Source organism: Brassica napus, chromosome A1 (assembly GCF_020379485.1).
Source record: "Brassica napus cultivar Da-Ae chromosome A1, Da-Ae, whole genome shotgun sequence".
In the NCBI taxonomy this organism is placed as follows: domain Eukaryota; kingdom Viridiplantae; phylum Streptophyta; class Magnoliopsida; order Brassicales; family Brassicaceae; genus Brassica; species Brassica napus.
Genome location: NC_063434.1, coordinates 14,873,872 through 14,893,225, shown reverse-complemented (window position 1 = coordinate 14,893,225; position 19,354 = coordinate 14,873,872). Strand labels below are relative to the sequence as shown.

At 35.8% G+C, this 19,354-nt stretch overlaps 2 protein-coding genes and 1 pseudogene across 2 annotated transcripts; 1 reads left to right on the top strand and 2 right to left on the bottom strand.

Annotated features, from left to right (window-relative positions):
• The first annotated feature begins 1,641 nt into the window (after positions 1 to 1,641).
• Positions 1,642 to 3,927, top strand: LOC106413127 (transcription factor LUX-like). Its single transcript, XM_048739922.1, has one exon. It carries the CDS (start codon positions 3,448 to 3,450, stop codon positions 3,925 to 3,927), a length of 480 nt encoding a protein of 159 aa, XP_048595879.1. The 5' UTR covers positions 1,642 to 3,447.
• Positions 3,928 to 10,119: 6,192 nt separating this feature from the next.
• LOC106414213 (putative disease resistance RPP13-like protein 3) lies at positions 10,120 to 15,069 on the bottom strand. Its single transcript, XM_013854903.3, has 2 exons — positions 10,377 to 15,069; positions 10,120 to 10,272 (listed from the first exon to the last, which is right to left on the bottom strand). The coding sequence occupies exon 1, from the start codon at positions 13,800 to 13,802 to the stop codon at positions 11,223 to 11,225; it is 2,580 nt and encodes an 859-aa protein (XP_013710357.2). The 5' UTR covers positions 13,803 to 15,069; the 3' UTR covers positions 10,120 to 10,272; positions 10,377 to 11,222.
• Positions 15,070 to 16,745: 1,676 nt separating this feature from the next.
• On the bottom strand, positions 16,746 to 19,168 carry LOC106415330 (annotated as a pseudogene).
• Positions 19,169 to 19,354: the final 186 nt, after the last annotated feature.

The window sequence follows — 19,354 nt, the reverse complement described above, 5'->3', positions numbered from 1 at the left end:
TAAAATATGAAAATTTAAAACAAATAAATTTAATTATTGTATGTGAACTATAAAATTATTGTGTTTTAAAATGTTATATTAAATAATTAATAATATGGTAAATATTACAATTAATCATGTAAAACAAATAATTATGTGTGTAAAAATAAATAACCGTGCGGGTCAAAATCTAGTGTGTGTTATTTTTATTCGTTTTGTATACGGTGATGTAAGGCCACAATTAACGGTTAGAGAGTCCTCAAGTCTCTAACAAGAGTTAAAAATATTAATTTAAATTAGAATTCTAACTAGATTTTGATCCTTGATTTAAAAGCACTGGATTTAAAGTACAGATCATTTCCATTAACAAAATTATTTAAGTAAGTTATAATTTTTTTTATATAATCTTATATATTAAAACAGAAGTCACAACCTTGATTCATGTGTGATTTTTTTAAAAAATGGACCTAATGAACCTATTCATAGAAATTCATATTATATTTTAATTCAGACTAATAATAAATATAATTTTTAAAATATTTTAATCATAGTATCCTTTGATATCTTTTCATTTTAAATAAAAATATATTTAATTTAAAATTCTAACAAATCTGTTTAAAAAGATTTTTACTAGATCTTCATTTTTGAAATTATATTTAAATTTTTCACTAATTTCGAAATTAGCTTAAAATATTATTATACATTAATATATTCAGTTATATAAAATGAAAAATAAAAAAATCTATAATATTTTAGTTATTATATAATCATAATCAATCATATTATATTAAAATTATTATATTAAGCTAAATATAATAAAATTGTATTAAATTATTAAATTTATATATTTATATATTTTATTTTCGTAATTATAAAATATTTATGTTCAAAAATAAAATCTAATATGTTGGTAAGATGGGTTAACATTATCAAACTATATAATACATGTATAAAAATTAACATGTATTTCTTTAAAGTTAATAATATAAAATCTTTATAACTACTTTAATCATAATATATTTTCATTTTAAATATAATATATATTTATATATTATATTTTAAAAATTCTAATAAATCTGTGTAATATTTAAACAATAACTTAATGTATTTTAAGTTATCGTTTAGAAATGAAAATAAATAAATTATATCCTATTTTATCTACTTTTATAGTCATGATCATGTTAAAATATAATTATTATACTAAAATAAATATGATAAAATTATATTCAATTGATAAATTTATAAATTTTATTTTCATAAATATAAACTATTTATTTAAAATATAATATGATGATAGAACGACTTAAAATTAACAAACTATATAATACATGTCTAAAAATTAACATATCTTATACTTTTATATATACAATAATAAATTATCTAAAATGAATAAGCATAAAAATATTGATAAAAAGAAATCCAGTTTTGAAATACGGGTCAGAATTTAGCATAAATTAAATACAAAATATTTTTTAAATATATTTTCTCATGAATATATTAATTTGCTTAATAACTAAATGCAAATACAATAAGATAAATATATAATAAGAAGTGGCAAATACATAAGGTTTAAACAATTAATTAATTATAACATGTAAATTATAAAATTATTGTATTTGAAATAGTTATATAAATATTTAAGTATATGATTAACATTAAAAATATATACCACTTATGTTCTAAAACAATAATTTATGTATAGAAAAGTGAAAACAAACACCCGTGCGGTTGCACGGGTCAAAATCTAGTTTATAGATTTAAAATTTTTATATATGTACGTCATATGTTTAAGGTATATTTTAGGTGTAGTAAAAACCGTGAGACAAATTCCTACATGCATCATGCTAAAGGTGAGCGTTTGGGCACCCGTTCGAACTACTCGGATTTTGAATTTTTGGAGTTAGAGATGTAATCTTCATTTAGGTATTTATAAATTTTAGTTCAGATTTAGTTTGGATCTTTGCAGATATGATTCAGGTACATATACCCGTTTAGATTATGTAAACAAAATAATTTTTTTAAATATAATTTAAAATTTAAAGTAAAAATAATATACAACATAGAAATTTGAATAGTTTTAACAAAATACTTAAACTTAACATGAAATTAGTTCTATATGAATATTTGGATGGCAAACCGGTAGGCATTTAGAGTATTTCTAGTGTTTTAAATGTTTTTGATTATTTCAGATATTTACTTTTACATATTTTTTTTGATATTTTCAAGTATTTTTAAGAATTTTGAATATTTGGGAGTGTTTTAGATATTTTTGAATATTAAATATAAACATAATTAATATATTTAAGCATATAAAGTCATTTCAATATTTTTCGGGCATTCGAAATATTTGTTTTTGAACAAGGTTTGGTTTAGGTTCTTCATGTACCAAAATTTTAGACCCGTTTGTATATTTTACCGTCTTCGATTAAATTTTTGTATATTTGGGTCATATTCAGTTCAATTTTTCGGGTTTGAATAACTGATTCAATATATTTGGAATTAAATAATATATCATGTCATTAATAATAAGATTGTAATGAATGATTGTAATTAGGATATTTTCACAATTTGAAAATAAGAACAGCCATGTGTGTTATTTTTGTTCGTTTTGTTTTGGCTGATGTAAGAGTTGATAGGTTCTTCATTCATGAATTAAATATCAAAATCTTTTATCGTTTTACTTGTTTTAATAAAATAACATTCCATTGATGAAGTTCAAATTACCCTAAAGCAATTCTCTCAAATAAGAAATCGATTGCAGTACTCAGAATCAAATCCACGTGGAGTGTAGATCATACAATAGAGTATATATATCAAGATTAAGCTAGACAATAATATTAAAAGCAGTAAATAAAACAATAAATCGGTTATGAGATATATGAAAAAAGTGCTAGACTTATGGTATTTCAAACAGGAAATGAGAGCTATAATTTATTGATGCTAAGGGTTTAATAAGAACCTTCCTCGAACTCAAATTCATTGAGTAAGATATCCAGCTCTCGCTACGAGTCTAATCAGGTGTGTAAATCTCAGAATTCGAACTCTTGTATGTGAATTAAATTGTTCAGACAGTCATTAGAATCCAATTTGATTTGTTCACTAAATTATCTAAACCAACTCTCGTTATATTTATCAACCTAGCTTATAAGGAGCCAAACCCACTCTTGCGGTTGTCGACTATCCTATGATCACGTTTCTAGATCAATCATGTGAAGGATCCAAGATAATAAACCCAACAGTTAAGTTCTTCAACCATGTCACCAATCACCCAAGGTTTCTTGAAGTGATCTCTCAGGTCTGGAACGTAACTTCACCGCTGTTCCACTCTAGACCGGCTCTTCGTAGATTCCATGAGAAACTAAAGTCGCTCAAGTCTGAGATGAGGGGGTAAATAGATACTTGTATGATGATCTACCAGGTCGTGTGAAGAAGGCGTACGAGGATCTATGTATCAAACAAACTGAAGCTATGCAGAACCCGCAGCTGCACAAGAGATTCATGGATGTTGTGGCTCACTTAGGCATTAAAAACGCAGTGCCGAAGACGATCATGCAGCTGAACGTCGAAGGATTGACTCGAGAGAACGTCGCGTCCCACATCCAGAAGTACAGGCTGTACCTCAAAAGGATGCAGGGATTGAATTCGGAAGGTCCCTCTTCTTCAGATAAGCTCTTCTCCTCAACCCATGTGCCTCCACAGAGCTTCCAAGACCAAGGGAGTGGATCTGCCGGACATGTGGGAGCGCCGTCGATGATGCAGATGCCAGTCTATGCGCACCATATGGGTATGCAGGGATATCATCACCAGAATCACACTCATGATCCTTATCATCAGAACCATCATCGCGGAAGTGGTGGACCTGCAAATCCATATATGAAGCAGCAGAACAAGTTCGGATCCATGGCGTCTTATCCTCCTGTCGGAGGTGGAAGCGCTAATGAGAATTAAAATGAATTGAATAGGTCAGCTTTGTGTTTACAAGTTTCTGTCTTTTAAGTAAAGTTAATATTCTGAAAGTTTGAAACTAATCAAGTTTCTTCTGTCTTTGCTATATATATATAAATGGTAATACAATAAAGTCTTTGGTCTTTTTCAGTCGACTTGTTCTCTGCATTTTAATTTTGCCATAACTAACATCAACTAAGTCGAAAACCTGCTCTCATGGGAGTTTGAGACTTAATATAATTCAGAACAGAGTCGGTTTATCTTTGGGAAGTATAAACTGTTCTTAAAGCCAATGGCGATTTGGATCGACCATTCCAACTCGCGCAATGACGAGTCTCGATCAAACTGTCTCGTGTTTCATCTCGATCATAGTTACTGTTGAAATTTACGATAAAAATGAGAAAGACTTATTTTCTCATATGAATTCGATTCAATCGTATAAAACGATAACTGTTAACTAAGTACCATAGTTATCTAGACGATACGATTGGTTTCCACTATTTCGTAAAACCGACATCGTGCAAAAGACGGTTTCTCCGGAAGAAATCACAAAAACATTTTAGTCGAATACGGCCGAAAAAGTCCAAAACGCGGCAAAGGGCCACTAACAACTTTTTTACGAGATTCGGCCCAAAGTCACCATGACGGTTTATTGAATATTCGCAAAAGAAGATAGATGTCAAGTTTCAAGGGATAACATGAAGATCGAGAAAAATAGAATATTTCTGCGAGACAATAAACTCGACCTAGGGGCAGAAAAGGAAAAAACCGACCTAAGAGGAGTATATAAGGGATGCAAAGGCGAGAGGCATAAGAAAGAATCTTTACTCACAGCAAACTTAGCACTTAGAGCGATTTACGTAATTTTCCATTTTTGTTATCGAGCTGCGACTCAACTAGGTTTTCAAGTCTTAGGTGGTTAGAACTAGGAACTCGCCAACAGCTCTTATGGCCGAGGCTTTACCTGTTGTAAACGCTCATACGAAAATTCAAAATAAGATCTTCTTTGCTCTCTTTTCGTTTTATTCAAGTTATCATCTCTCTTCGCAGAAATCCGGGACCTCAAGGAAAGTTAGGGTTTCTTAGCTTTCTTCGTCCAGTTACGGAAATCAACGGTGTGAATTTTGGTTCTCACACTTGGGTCCTATTTGGTTGATGAAGGAGGTGGCTCACTGGTCGTCCATGCTTGTCCAAAGGCACTACATGCTTGATAAAGGCCGCACTAAGGCCCATAACCTTTTCTTAGTCTAATACCTCATGGATCAAAGCCTATTATATTTCAACAAATCTAATCAGGACGTGATTTGGCCCATTGTCGTGTATAAGCTAAAGGCTACTATCAAATCTTCTTTGGAACCTGGAGGTAGAAATGAAGCATGGCTTTGGTCCCAATGGATCTGTAGATCATGTCCTTAGGGCACATAAGTCGAAAGGAATCGTAGGTTAGATCATGAAAGATTAGTAGATTTTACCCTTAAGAACCCAGGGGTTCTCGGGTATTTTTGTGCCTTGGAAGAGAAGTCTTCTTTGTTGTTTTAAACCCTAGAAGTTGTACAACCTTTTGTAGAATATTAATCCAAAAGTTGTACGATCTTTTGTCAGATATGAACGTAGGTGTCTTTTTTTTTTTTTTTTTTGAACCCGAAAATTGTTTTGACTTATTTTGATATTGTATTTCTCTTCCCAGAGATTGGCTACTGCCGACATTGGTTTAAACTTTACACTTTTCCACTTGACGTATGCCATTATCAACGTTCCATGATGATACTCTTTGCTTCATGCAGGTAAGAGAAAAATCAGCTAAAAGGGCGACGAAAGGAAAAACCACCCAACATATAATATCAGAACGAAATCCCACTAAAAGAACAATGTGCATGCCACTACCAAAATCCAATCTATTCTATAAAATCCTAATGATGAAACTCTCGTGACTCCAAGCCCTAATGAAGAAACCAACGACGGTTCCACAAAACCAACAATTGAGAGGAACAAAAAAATGAATAAGTAAAGTTCAGACGACGATGGGATCCATTTTTCTCTTCTTTTGTCATTCAAAACAACAGAAAAAAAACAAGAGAGAGGAGAGAGAAGTGAAACTCTCTCTTTTGTCTCTCCCCCTTCCACCGTAAACCCTAAGCCGCCGCTCATTTTCTGCGTTTTCAGGCGGCCGACGGCACCTCTCGCCGTTGGTCTCCCTCTCCAGCCGTTTCTCATCGCCTTCCGCCCTCTGCTATCTCTTCTTTTGTCTCTCCTCTTTGCTCAGTGTGTCTGGGTCCGATGAGATTTTTCCGCCGGATCTAACTGGAATCGAAGGGTCTTTGATTCCTCTGGACCACCAGCGAGGCGAGACGAGTCGGTGATGGCTCTGGGAGCCCTGGATCTACTCTTAGTCGCTGATTGCGCTTGGATCTGGGTCAGATCTGAGATCCGAGATTCGCCAGAAGCTTCGACGCGTCACTGCCGTCCACGCCTCTGCTCCGCCGTCTCGCCCCAGTCGGTCTATTCTAGCAGTTAGCTCCAGGGTTTGCGTAGAGCTCCTCCTCTCTCTGAGTGAAAGGTGGTTGTGAGGCGCACCACCGAGGACCTCTGTTTCTATAGCTCAAACGACAGCTTCCATGGTGTTCCTCAGCGAATGGTTAGCTCCCCTTTCCTGCTCTCATCGTCTTCTACTAGGGTCTTGAGGACAACCCTCGACGTCGACGTCTCTTGCGGAAAGAGCGATGTTTTCTTTCGCCTTCAGGTCACCTGCTTCAAGGAGTTCCGTGCTCCCTCTGTGCTTCATTTCCCATTCCAAAGCTCCCGGTCGATTGCGATATGTAACTCTGCTGTCTCCGCCGCATCTTCTGTGTCGCGCAGCGGAATGAGGGGCCAAAACGACCGACTGCGCTTGACCGCGATCTTCATCTTCAGTGGTGTAGCAGCGGGTTTACACTATCGTCATCCTCTGTGTTAACTTGGGCTTGTTTGTCGACGTCCTCCTCCAGCGGAGCTCCGGGGCGTGAGCCAGGCGCTTCCGTCGATGCCTGCTAGGAGCCACTTCGATGAGGCTCGATCGAACTCGTCTTCAGGTTATTCTCCTGCTCTGTGTTTCAAACCAGTAGAACAGGAAGCGCTTTGGTATGGGAGTTTAAAATGCTGTCTTTGTGCTTCAATGTAATATTAACCTAAGTAAGCCATTGTTTGGGTTGCTTGGTGTTAATCTTTGTAGGTTCTATGGGGCTTTTTTAAACTTTTTGCGGTTCCATAAACCTGATAAGCTGAAAAGCATCTCTTGGTTTCAATGTTCTATAACTTGTAACCGGATTTTCATTATCTTCTAATGATATTTACCCTTTAGCAAAAAAAAAAGTTCAGACGACGATTAGACAGATGAAAGAGAAAAGTCCAAATACAAAAATGAATAAGATACAAATAAGTCCAAATAAAGAGAAAACAATCATATTACACAACTAAACTAAGATACAAAGGAAAATAGAGAGAGAGAGAGAGGGAATAACCTTATACATTTTCGAATGGCAAGAGTGGAGAGCAACAAGGGAAGATAGAGAGCTTATATCTTGAAACTCGGAATCCGCAAAAATAAATGATTGCAATACGAAGGTGATTCACTCTCCAAAGAGGAAAAATCAAATTCCTTGATTTGCTCGATAAGATGTCAACATGCCCATAAATAACGAAGACCCATCCGGAGTTCAGGGTAGGGTCAACACCAAGCTAACTAGGTCAACACAAAACATAAAAAATTCAAGGCATTAAAAACGGTCTTCAAGACACCGGATACTCGCAGGAGACCACACCACTGTTACGATTCTCCTCCTAACAGCTATACAAGGACGGCAAAGAACAATGAGAAGGAGATCCAAACATCTTCCTATGAAGCCTATACTTAAATTACTCTCAATCTCAATTGTATGCTTATACCTTTTATTCAACACAGTTGTATAAACTCATAAGATCAATAACATACACATTTTCATACCAAAATCATCAATATATGTATATTCTTTTACAAGTTACTTCTTTGAGACGTTAGTGTAAACTGTAACCATTATTGTTTTAGTGGATTTGAAATCCATCACCAACACCATAAGGTAAATCATTGAAAACTAAGATATACCGTGGCTGAGTACGTACGAGCACTTATCCTTTCGACAACTCTGGTTCGCTTTTTGTAGATCCTCAAAATTGTAATCTGTGTTGGTGGTTGTTAAACGACTCTGACAAGCTCCATTTAAGTCCTATTTTCGCATGAAAACAAATATGTTGTTCGCTTGGATCAGTTCTAACCACAGTAGCTTGACAAAATGGCCCACTATCAAGCTGGAGTCAGGGGTGAACCTAGGTGGAAGAGTAAGGGTGCACGTGCACCCCCTATTATTTTGATTTTACAAGATTTTACATTCGACATTTAAGGTTCATATAGCCTATTTGGTTAAAGTGCACCCTCATCTTCCAAGAACCTGAGTTTCGATGCCCTTGTCATTCACTATATTTATTAGTTATTTTAACTTGTATTATTGTATGCACCCATGGAAAATAAAGTCTGGCTTCGCCTCTGGCTGGAGTCTGATTTGATGTTGTTATGTGTTCCTTACTTTTCCCATGGCATGTTAATGTAGTGAGATCAGAGTAAAATGCAGAAATGAAAAAGACACACGATATTCTCTTTTCGAATTCACTAAAAAAAGAAAGTTTTACACCAATCTTTTCTATTACAAGAATCCTTTAGGATTATTCCAATCGTAAGCTAAAACTCATCCTAGAATCTAGATTTTTATTTATGAGGATTACCTAATCCCAAGCTAAACTCCCCCTAATCTAGACATTAATCTTCCAACAAGTACTTCACCAACTACGTTAGTACCTAACGAAGAGCAGTGGCACCAAAGGCTCTCGACTTTTCTTCTTTTTACAGAGACAACTCTCTTCATAGAGGCACGTCCTCCATGTATACATAACCATAACTTGCTTCTCAAGTTTTTCCAAAAGCAACTTAAGCAACTTTTCTTTATTTCTAAGGAATAACTCTCTTGCATATTTCTCTTCAAATAATATCTTTTACATTTAAAGTAAATCTCCCAATAAATATTCTTCTCCAAGCTTAACAAGCTCACATACATCACACAACACGAACTCCAACCGAATCCTTCTTCATGACACATGCATGTATTACCTACTGTAGTATTTCATGAAGTGCTACAGAATATACGTCTTCGTGGCAAGCTCTAGGAAATAAGTTTTCTTAAGAGTTAAGATCCAAAACTGTACCAAATACATAGTGCGTTAAGTTACAGCTTAAAAGGTGTAGGCTCCCGCATTTATACGAACTACCTAAATTACCGCATAGTATAAAAATAGTGTCTCACCACTCTATAATACCCCGGCGTCATCTAAACGGTCCCCTAAGTGGCGTTTTATAACACTGCACTGAGAAACACATATCATTCTCCAATTATGACGATCCACTGGTCTATTGTCACTAGGGAATTTCATCGAACACTAATACATGCAAGAATTCAATAGAATTCAATGTAACTGTAATTAGGAGTCTTTCAGTGGATTTGATTGGATTCTTTACAAGATAAAGATGAATTTTAGTGGAGTTTATCGTAAGTCAAATGGAAAATAAATTCAGTTTCAAACGTTTTAAGTTCAACCGTTTTTTTTTATTTTTCTCTGCAAGATTTAGTTGCTTGATCCAACAGCCTCCCTGAATTTTTCTTCCATCTGTATCCAAATAAACAACACCATATCCCCTGTGAATCTTCAGTTATCGGTTACAAGATTACAAAATAGCATCTCTATATAGCTCGCTTGCATGGCTTCGTGTAGTCTGCATTTGACCTCCTAAAATAAGCTCAAGCATTCAAGGAAGCTAAACTTTACTGCCGGTCACATTAGTTTACTTTTGTTTGTATACCAAATAGAACAAAAGGAAAAAGCAAGTTGAAAATATTGAACATGTTTAGTTACATCTGACTTCTTTGAACTGTTGACATTATTATAGTTACAACATAATTGTGATCTCATTTTCTTCAAGAGAGAGAGCAGACAGGTCGTATCGAACACTTAGTCCTTGCATTGACAATCTTTCATTACAATTACAATGCATATCACTTGCACTCGACCTGAAGACAAAATCACATTGGGTACTAAAACAAAGAAATAAGACAAGTTAACGCAACGGAGTACCTGGACAGAGGAAGATGGATCATATAATAACTGAACCAAAGGAAGCATAACATGATATTTTAATCTAATCTAGAGAAAAGAGACGTCATGTTCATTTGAATTTGAGTGCAGGACGTTTCACCAAACATCTAAGTGAACGATTCCCCCATCTACTACCTAAAGAGCATTTACAACAGAGCATATGAGAACAACAAAAGTACATAAAGGCCAATGCTTTAAATCAAAGGTGAAACTTTTCATCCGTAATTCAAAGTTCATACATCTTTTCGTTAGAATTAGTAAGGAGACGAAGCAGATAAAGGTAGCGTCGAGAATGGCTTGAACTCTGGCTTCAAATCCACAAGCGAAAATCCCAAGCTTTGCCACAGCTTGCACAATGATGATGTTACTCGGAGAGAACATCAGTTTGAGGATTAGCTTGAAAATGGCTTTGAGGTTGAATTTAGGGCAGAAGAAGCGAGACGAGAGACATCAGTCTGAGGATTACCGGAGAACTGATTTCGCCGTTCAGAATTTGTCTGCATCTTCATTTATTTGGGTCAGATTAAAACCTAACCCAAACAGGTTTGCTTTCTAATTACTTTGCCAAGTTGAACGTGATGAAACTCAAAATCCAAGCAATAAGTGTCGGATTTTGTTTACTCTTATCTTTCATACAATTTTACATTCAATTCCATTAAAACTAAATTCCAATAAAATCTCATGAAGATTGAATAACAGGTGATTTGAATTCTCTCTAACAAGTACTCAATCCAATAACAGTGGATTTCCCTTAAGATTTGAATTCTATTAATTTCCATTGAATGCACTAATTCAATAACACCCACTAAGAAACTGATACAAATTTACTAACCAGCTTCTCATTAGTAAATTTCTCTACAAAAATAAGCCAAAAATATTTATAGAAGAGAAAGAAATGAGTTTGTTATTTATTTATTTTTTGATATTTTGGGATGTCAAATGATCAAGACTCCTCTTCTCATACATAAACACACACTTTAGAATGACACACATACCGTTCAAAGATAAAACTCGTTGCTCCATATTCTATAGTCCATCTTTCATTTTGCAAATGGATCAATTAATCAATCACAACATCTTGGCATCTATACACTCGGGGATAATTTGATGTACGGAGGATCAAGAACTGCCCGCAAGCGATCTGGGATCATCAGCTTCATCTGCCGTCCTCTGGTTCTTAGTTTCAGCTCCATTAAACTGGGCATAGCCTCGTCATCTATCTGTAACTCATCTAATCCGTCAATGTAAAACACAAGTTTCCTTAGCCGACCAAAACCTTGTTCGCTGATCCTCATCTTTTCGCCTGAGAAATAACAAGAATCCAAGATAACATCTTCCAGTCTCTGCAATTTCTTTAGCGCAGGCATTGGGTCTTCCTCGAGATGTAAACCGACAAGCTTCAGAGACTCAAGACTAGGAAATATAAAATCCATGTCTTCGGGAAGTCTCCTTATGTGGCAACGCAGTGTCAGCTTAACTAGTGTTTTGATCCGAACTGCTTCCTCTGATTCAGACGATAACTTGAAGGTGGGTACCTTCAGCGTTAAGACACGAAGTTTTGTTAATTTAGAGAAGGCAGACAAGTCCAAAGGAACTCTTATCTGATCCACCCACACGGAGTCGTAGATCTCCAACTCCCGAAGATTTGTGAGCAACTCTTGTTTCAGTTTGATCCAGCTGTAGGAAGAGATAGACCTCAATGTCTGAAGGTTAACTGCATCGCCTATTAGCAAATCTCCAACGAATCTTCCCATGAGATGCCTCAGTGATGTGAGCCTACGGAGATCAGTGACTTTCCTGAAGGAGTCATTTCCCGATGCATCAAGAGTTTGTAGAAACCGCAAGTTGGAGATAAAAGCTGGTAATTTCCTGATAAAAGTGTCAGCGATCCCAAGGTATCTCAAGTGGATTAACTCTCCGATAACATCTGGTAAATGAAGCCCTTCGAGATGAAGCACTCGAAGTAGCTCTAGTTTCAAGGTAATGGGTTTGACAGAACCCCATAGTGTTCTGTTTCTTTCTCCGAAGAACAAGAAGGATCGCATCCTTTTGTTCACACGTCTCTCGCACGAGTAAGAGTCCATATGATGGTGAACGACTTCCCTTCTACAAGTAGTAGACAACAGTTGGTCGTTATAAATATGTACAAAGTTGACCTCATTGGCTTTCTTGATAGCCACGTCTCTCAGAAGATCATGGATTCTACAAGACTTCACTTTTCCTCTTTCTGTTCTTACTGCCTCCACTAGGCTTCTGTCTATCAGCTCTTCGATACAATACCGAGCCACATCTTCCATCATCATCTCTCCATCCTCTTGTACAAACCCTTCTGCTACAAGTAAGTGTATCAACTTCTCTACATCGATCTCATAGTCCTCTGGGAAGACGCTAAGGTAAAGAAAGCAGAGTTTCAACTCGTGTCGCAGCTCCTTGAAACTTAGGTCAAACACAGTGGAGACGCGGATGGAGTCATCCTTTAGGCGTCTCCAGAAACTGGCACACACATCATTCCACTCGTTTGGCCTCTTCCTAGACATAAGGCCAGCAAGAACAACTATAGCAAGTGGTAATCCGTGGCATTTCTTAATCATTTGTTTTCCGACTTTCTGAAGATCTTCATCGACCCGTTGCATATTCCTGAATGCTTTCTGCTCAAACAATTCCCAGCTTTCATTAAATGTCAAGAATCTTAGCTCATGGGCATAGACTCTCTGGTCCACGCCTTCAGCAACAGCTCTGATACGCGTGGTAATGATAACTCTATTTCCTTTATGGTTGCTAGGTAGCGCTCTCTTCAGGCTCTCCCACGCTTCTCTCTCCCAAATATCATCTACTACCACCAGATATCTTTTCCCTTGTAGAAGACCGTGAAGGTAAACTTCTAACTCCTCCTCCGCAAGAATCTTGATCCTTTCCATCTCTTCACTAGAAGCCACTCCTAAAGATCTTATGATTCTCAGAAGCATCTCTCTAGTCTTATATACTTGGGAAACAGAGGTCCACGCGCGGTAAGCAAACCTTGTCTTCACATTGTCAGCGTTGTAAAGCTTTCTGGCTAGAGCAGTCTTTCCAAGACCTCCCATGCCAAATATGGAGATCATATATCTATTCTGATCCCCATTATCTTCAAGAAGCTTTGCCAAGAGAAACTTAAAATCATCTTCCAAACCAACGACAATCTCTTCCTGATCAACGGATCGAGCACGTCGAAGCTGCCTCATGGTGAGAAAAGTTGAAGTACCTTCTCCTGTTCGAGACTCATTGAAGTTGCCTATCCCATAAGTCTCCCTCTTGCGAGTAACATCCAAGACTCTTATCTTCAGGGTTTTGATATCACTAACTATATTGTACGCATCAATCTTCTCTCCTATTTTGTTGGTCAATCTCATCAAGCCTTGCCTTTGTGATCTTTGTTCTACTTTCAGGTTATAGCTGTCCAGAACATCTTCGACATCATAAGCTATGTCTAAAACCAGTTTTGTCCATTCTTTTGAAACTTCATCTTCTCTTTCTCGAGCTTCAACATCTTTTAGATAGCCTCGGATGCAGGTCAACTCCGCCTTCAGCTCCTCTAGTTCGTCTTTGATTCCCATCAAAATGGACGCTTCTTCGATGAGATAGTTACCCATCTTTCCCACCACAAAACCTGTTATGGCATCTACCATCTCAACAAGATGGAGTTGAATCCAAGGAAAATATAAACAAGATTGATGAAGATATGTTTAATCTCTTGTGACACTTGACTTTGCTGTTGTTTGTTTTTAGTACTTGATCAAATTTAATCCCCTCGTAATCTTTTAGAGGCATTATTATGCCCTGTTTGTAAATATATATATTAAAGTTAGAAGTAGACGTGAGACCAATATAAATTCACATAAGTCAACCTTTCTTACGATTTTTGAAAGTTTCAGTTTTGCAATATATGTTGGAACTAGTCGTATATATTCTGAAATGTCGTATTTAATCCCCAAAGTTTGACAATTAGAAGTTTACCAAAAAAAATTCTTTTTGACAATTATAAAAATGTTGTGTCAAATAAAATTGGGTGAATTTGTGAAATGACCAAGTTTGGAAAAGAAATTAAGTGCAGAGTATCTATCAATTGTGTTTTATTTCCACCGGTTTTACCCTTGATTCATACAAGTTGCCGGTGGCTTCAAGATGTGGAGATGACTTTGACAAAATCTAAGTGTGGCCAATAATTAATGCAAACTGTCACCAACAAAAGGAATATAACATAGCCACATCACATATACATAACCACAAACATTTCATTAATTTTACTTCATATCACCACAAACATTTCATTAACTCCAACTTTTAAATATTAAAGCCTAAATGGACCACTAAACCCAAACTCAAATGTAAACTATATTATATATTTATAATTTTAAATAAAATTAAAATCTGAAAATATATATAATATTTTGTGATATTAAACTATAGTATATAAAGATGGAAAATATCATACTAAACTCTAAACCCAACCCCTAAATACTAAACTCTAAATCATGGCCATTAAATCTTAAACTCAAATCTAAGCTATAATATATATTTAAAAGAAATTCAAAATCCGAAATATATAATATTTTATAATATTTTCAAGTACTATACATACATAGTATGGAACATTGTATTAAATAATATACAAATATTTGTTCTATTTATGTTAGTTGGGAATCATATGTAAAATAGTAGAAGAAGAAATAAAAGTACTTGTTGATGAAAAAGACGTTCTTGAACTAGACATGACCTTAACATTGTCAAACATTTGAATGAAACTACTTTAATATTACGAGCAATCATACAAAATGGCATAAAAGAGAAATATCAAATTTGAAGACAATACATATAAACCCTAAACCCTAAACTCTAGTTTGAAAAGAAAATTACCAAACCCTAAACCCTAATCACTAAACCATAAACTCAAATATAAACCCTAATCACTAAACCCTAAATCCAGAAATAGACCCTAAACACTAATCACTAAACCCTAAATCTAGAAATAGACCCTAAACACTAATCACTAAACCCTAAATCCTAATCACTAAACCCTAAACCCAAATATAAACCCTAAACCCTAATCACTAAACCCTAAACATAGATATAAACCCTAAACACTAATCACTAAACCCTAAACCCTAATCGCGAAACCCTAAACCCAAATATAAACCTTAAACCCTATTCACTAAACCCTAAACCCAAATATAAACCCTAAACCCTAATCACTAAACCCTAAACCCAAATATAAACCCTAAAAACTAAAACCCTAGACAAACCCCTAGTTACTAAATCTAAACCCAAATAATTAAAATATAAACCCAAACAAAATCTATATAATATGTTGTCAATTTTCTCAATGTAGACGATATAGTATGGAACACATATCAATAGTATAGATGTACTGGTCTACTCCATTTACATTTTCCAAATGACCAAGTTTAAGAACGAAATTACTAAATCCTAAACACTAATTACTAAATCCTAAACCTAAATATAAACCCAAAACCCTAAACTGTAAACCCAAATCTCAAAATCTAATGCAAATCTCAACTTCACCACCATTCCTCTAAATAATAGAATTTAGATTTCTAAACTAGAATTGGTAATAGTGAAGATTCCAAATAATTAAATTTGTGTAACATTTAAAAATGAATTTCATATTACAATCAATCACAAAAAATGACAGTGAAAATAACTATCGAAATTGAAAACATGGCATATTATTACATTTTAAGGAATAGTATAGCATTTCGTCTCAAATAGTATGGTATCTTTACACAAATAGCTACCCTAAAGAATATATACTATACTATTCAATTCTTCATTCTTAGACATACTGATACGCATTCATTGGCTCACTTTCATTATTCTTTACTACCATATAGAGATCGTCTTCATCTACTCCTTTTTTTCTGACACAGCAACACTTTACAGATCTGCCGTCATTATTCTTCATCAGTGGATATCTATCATGGATCTAACTCTGATGCGATAATCCCATCGCATTTGCAAGATTTAAAAACGTAAACAATATGAAAACAAAAGCATGATTGTAAGAATCAGTGAGTTAAGAGATGGGAGAAAAAATTAAAGAGTTGGTGTGTGTGTTCTCACCGTCAACGCCTTCATCGTTGCCTCTTTTTTACCACAGTTGATTGTTCTTCTCGTGAGAAGAAATCAATTCAAGAAAAAATCTGGGAAGAAGAATTTCATCTACTGTAAAGTTACCAAAATAAAGCACATGTGAGAGAATGTGTGATTTTCAAGGGCCACACGTTACATTTGAGTATTATTATTATTATTAACTTTTCTTTATTTTTTCTTGCAGGTTTCAACCGGTTGTATCTGAGGGTAATATGGTAATATTATGTATAAGAAGGAAAGTGTATAGGTGATGTAGGTTTTTTGGTTAGCCATTGAATTATAATCTGTTTGATGGTTATACAACCCAATTTCCCAATAAAATACGTATCAAACTTTTGGCTCACATTTTTGTTATTTAAAAAATAAAACAAAAAGTTTAGGGGATCTCAAAGAAGAAAACTCTTTCCCGATTCTCAGCACAACTCAAACAACCCAAGCAGAACAATAACATTAAGCAATTATTGATGGTTACAGTGCAATTTTTCTTCAGAAAAGCTCTTGTAATTACATTTTCTTTTAAGAAGAAACCATGATATTCTAGCCTAGTGTGATGACATGACGTGTGTGTGCGTGGCAGTGATTCAACCCCATGAGTAGTTTTTTCTTCTTCCAAAAGCTTATCACATTCTTGAAATTATGTAGCAGGGCCCAAAAGTTAGATATGGAATCATAAGCTTATAATCTAGTAGCCTCGAACAAGTGCCAAGAATCGATCTGGAATCATCAGCTTTGTTCTTGGTCCTAATCTGTTGATCAGATTCAGATGGACCAAACTAGGCATGGCTGCTTCTTCTATCCACAATGCATCTAATCTTACCCTGAACAATGCAAGCTTCCTCAGCCGAGCAAAACCTTGTGCACTGATGCTCATCTTTACTCCCGAGCAATCACAATCTTCCAGTCTGGGCAGTTTTCTGCAAAGCAGGCATTGGGTCTTCCTCGAGATTTGTTCCGGAAAATGTTACAGACTCAAGACTGGGAAAGAACACATCCATGTGGAACACAACTGCTTCTGATGATATTCTGAAGGTCGGTACTCTCAAGAGTTAAGGCAGGAAGATTTTTCAGTATAGAGAAGGAACTCAAGTCCAAACGAACTCTTCTCAGCTCTACATACCCGGAATCATATATCTCCAAGTCTCGAAGGTTTTTGAATGACTTATGTTGTAGTTTACTCGAGCTATAGGAGGAGATACACCTTAAAGTCTGAAGGTTAACCGCATCTCCTATTAGTAATCTTCCCATGAGGTGCCTTAGTGACGTGAGCCTACGTAGATCAGTCATTCCCTCAAACCGGTTGCCTGATGCATCTAGTGTCTGTAGAAACTGTAAGTTGGAGATCAAAGATGGTAAATGTCTAAGACCAGTATCAGCTACACCAAGATACCTCAAGTGTATTAACTCGCATATCACATCTGGTAAACTCATAAATGGGATGTATCCTTCACAATCAAACAGAAGCCCTCTGAGATTAAGCACTCTAAGTAGCTTCAGTTTCAAGTTTGTGGTCTTAACATAACTTCCCAGCATTCGCTTCTGCTCTCCAATGAACAAGAAAGACCGCATCCGTTTGTTCACACGTCTGTCACACAAGTAGTTGTTGTCCATAAGATGGTGAACCACTTCTCTTCTGCAAGTAGTTGAAGAATGATGCTCGTTATAAACAACATTTACAAAGTTGATCTCTTTTGCTTTCTTGATAGCCACGTCTCTAAGAAGATAATGGATTCTACAAAACACCACTTTTCCTCTTGCTCTCCTCACAGCTTCCACTAACCTTCTGTCTATCAGCTCTTCCATGTAATGCCGAGCCACGTCTTCCATCATCATTTCTCCATCCTCTTGTATAAACCCTTCAGCGACAAGTAAATGTATTAATTTCTCCACATCAATCTCATAGTCCTCAGGGAAGACGCTAAGATAAAGAAAGCAGAGTTTCAACTCATGATGCAGCTCGTTGAAACTTAAATAAAATACAGTGGATATGTGAATATAGTCATCCTTTAGGAATCGCCAGACACTGGCATACACCTCATGCCCCTCGTTTGGCCTCTTCTTAGACAATAGCCCAACAAGAACGACAATAGCAAGAGGTAAACCATCGCATTTTTGAACCATTTCTTTGCCAATTCTATGCAGATCCTCATCGACGACCCATTGCATATTCATGAATGCTTTCAGATCAAACAGTTTCCAGCTTTCTTCAAACGTCAAAAACCTTAACTTATGAACATGGACTCTCCCATCCATGATTGCACGGTAAGGCTCTCCCACGCGTCCTGCTTCCATATATCATCTACCACCACCAAGTACCTTCTTCCGTCTAGAAGATCATGAAGGTAAGCTTCTAGCTCCTCCTCCTCTGTAAACATCTTGATCCTTTCAAGCTCTTCCCCAGAAGCAACTCCTAGAGATCTTATGATTCTTAAAAGCATATCTCGTGTATTATAATCTTGAGAGACATAGGTCCAGACGCGATACTCAAATCTTCTCTTTATATCCCCCAAGTTGTAGAGCTTCCTAGCAAGAGCAGTATTCCCGATACCTCCCATGCCAAATATCGAGATAATATATCGCTTGCCCCCATCACCCTCATCATCAAGAAGCTTTGCCAAACGAAGCTTAAAATCATCTTCAAAACCAACGACAGGCTCTTCCTGATCATCTTTGACTGTCATCAACATCGACGCTTCTTTGATGAGATAGTCGCCCATCTTTCCGACAATGAATCCAGTGATCGCATCAACCATCTCAAATCGAATTGAAAGATCTCCAAATAAGATATTCTTTGTTTCTTTTGTGGTCAACCTTGCTAGCCATGAAGCCGACTTTGTGGATGTTTGTATTGACACTTGATCAAATTTTGTTGCCTCCTACTATTCTATGACCCACCATCTCCTGCTGGTAATTTTATATGATAAAGCCAAGCAGACGTGATATAGTACCCATATAGATTCTCATTTGTCAACTACTAGAAAAGTAAAGCGCGGATTAAACTTATAATCAAATTATAAAATTTTCTTCTCAAAAATTAGTATTAAGAAGCTCAACGTATTCCCTCACTTGCACT

Coding starts and splice junctions, on each gene's coding strand:
- LOC106414213 (XM_013854903.3), bottom strand. CDS start 13,802: ATGGTAGATGCCATAACAGGTTTTGTGGTGGGAAAGATGGGTAACTAT.
- LOC106413127 (XM_048739922.1), top strand. CDS start 3,448: ATGCAGAACCCGCAGCTGCACAAGAGATTCATGGATGTTGTGGCTCAC.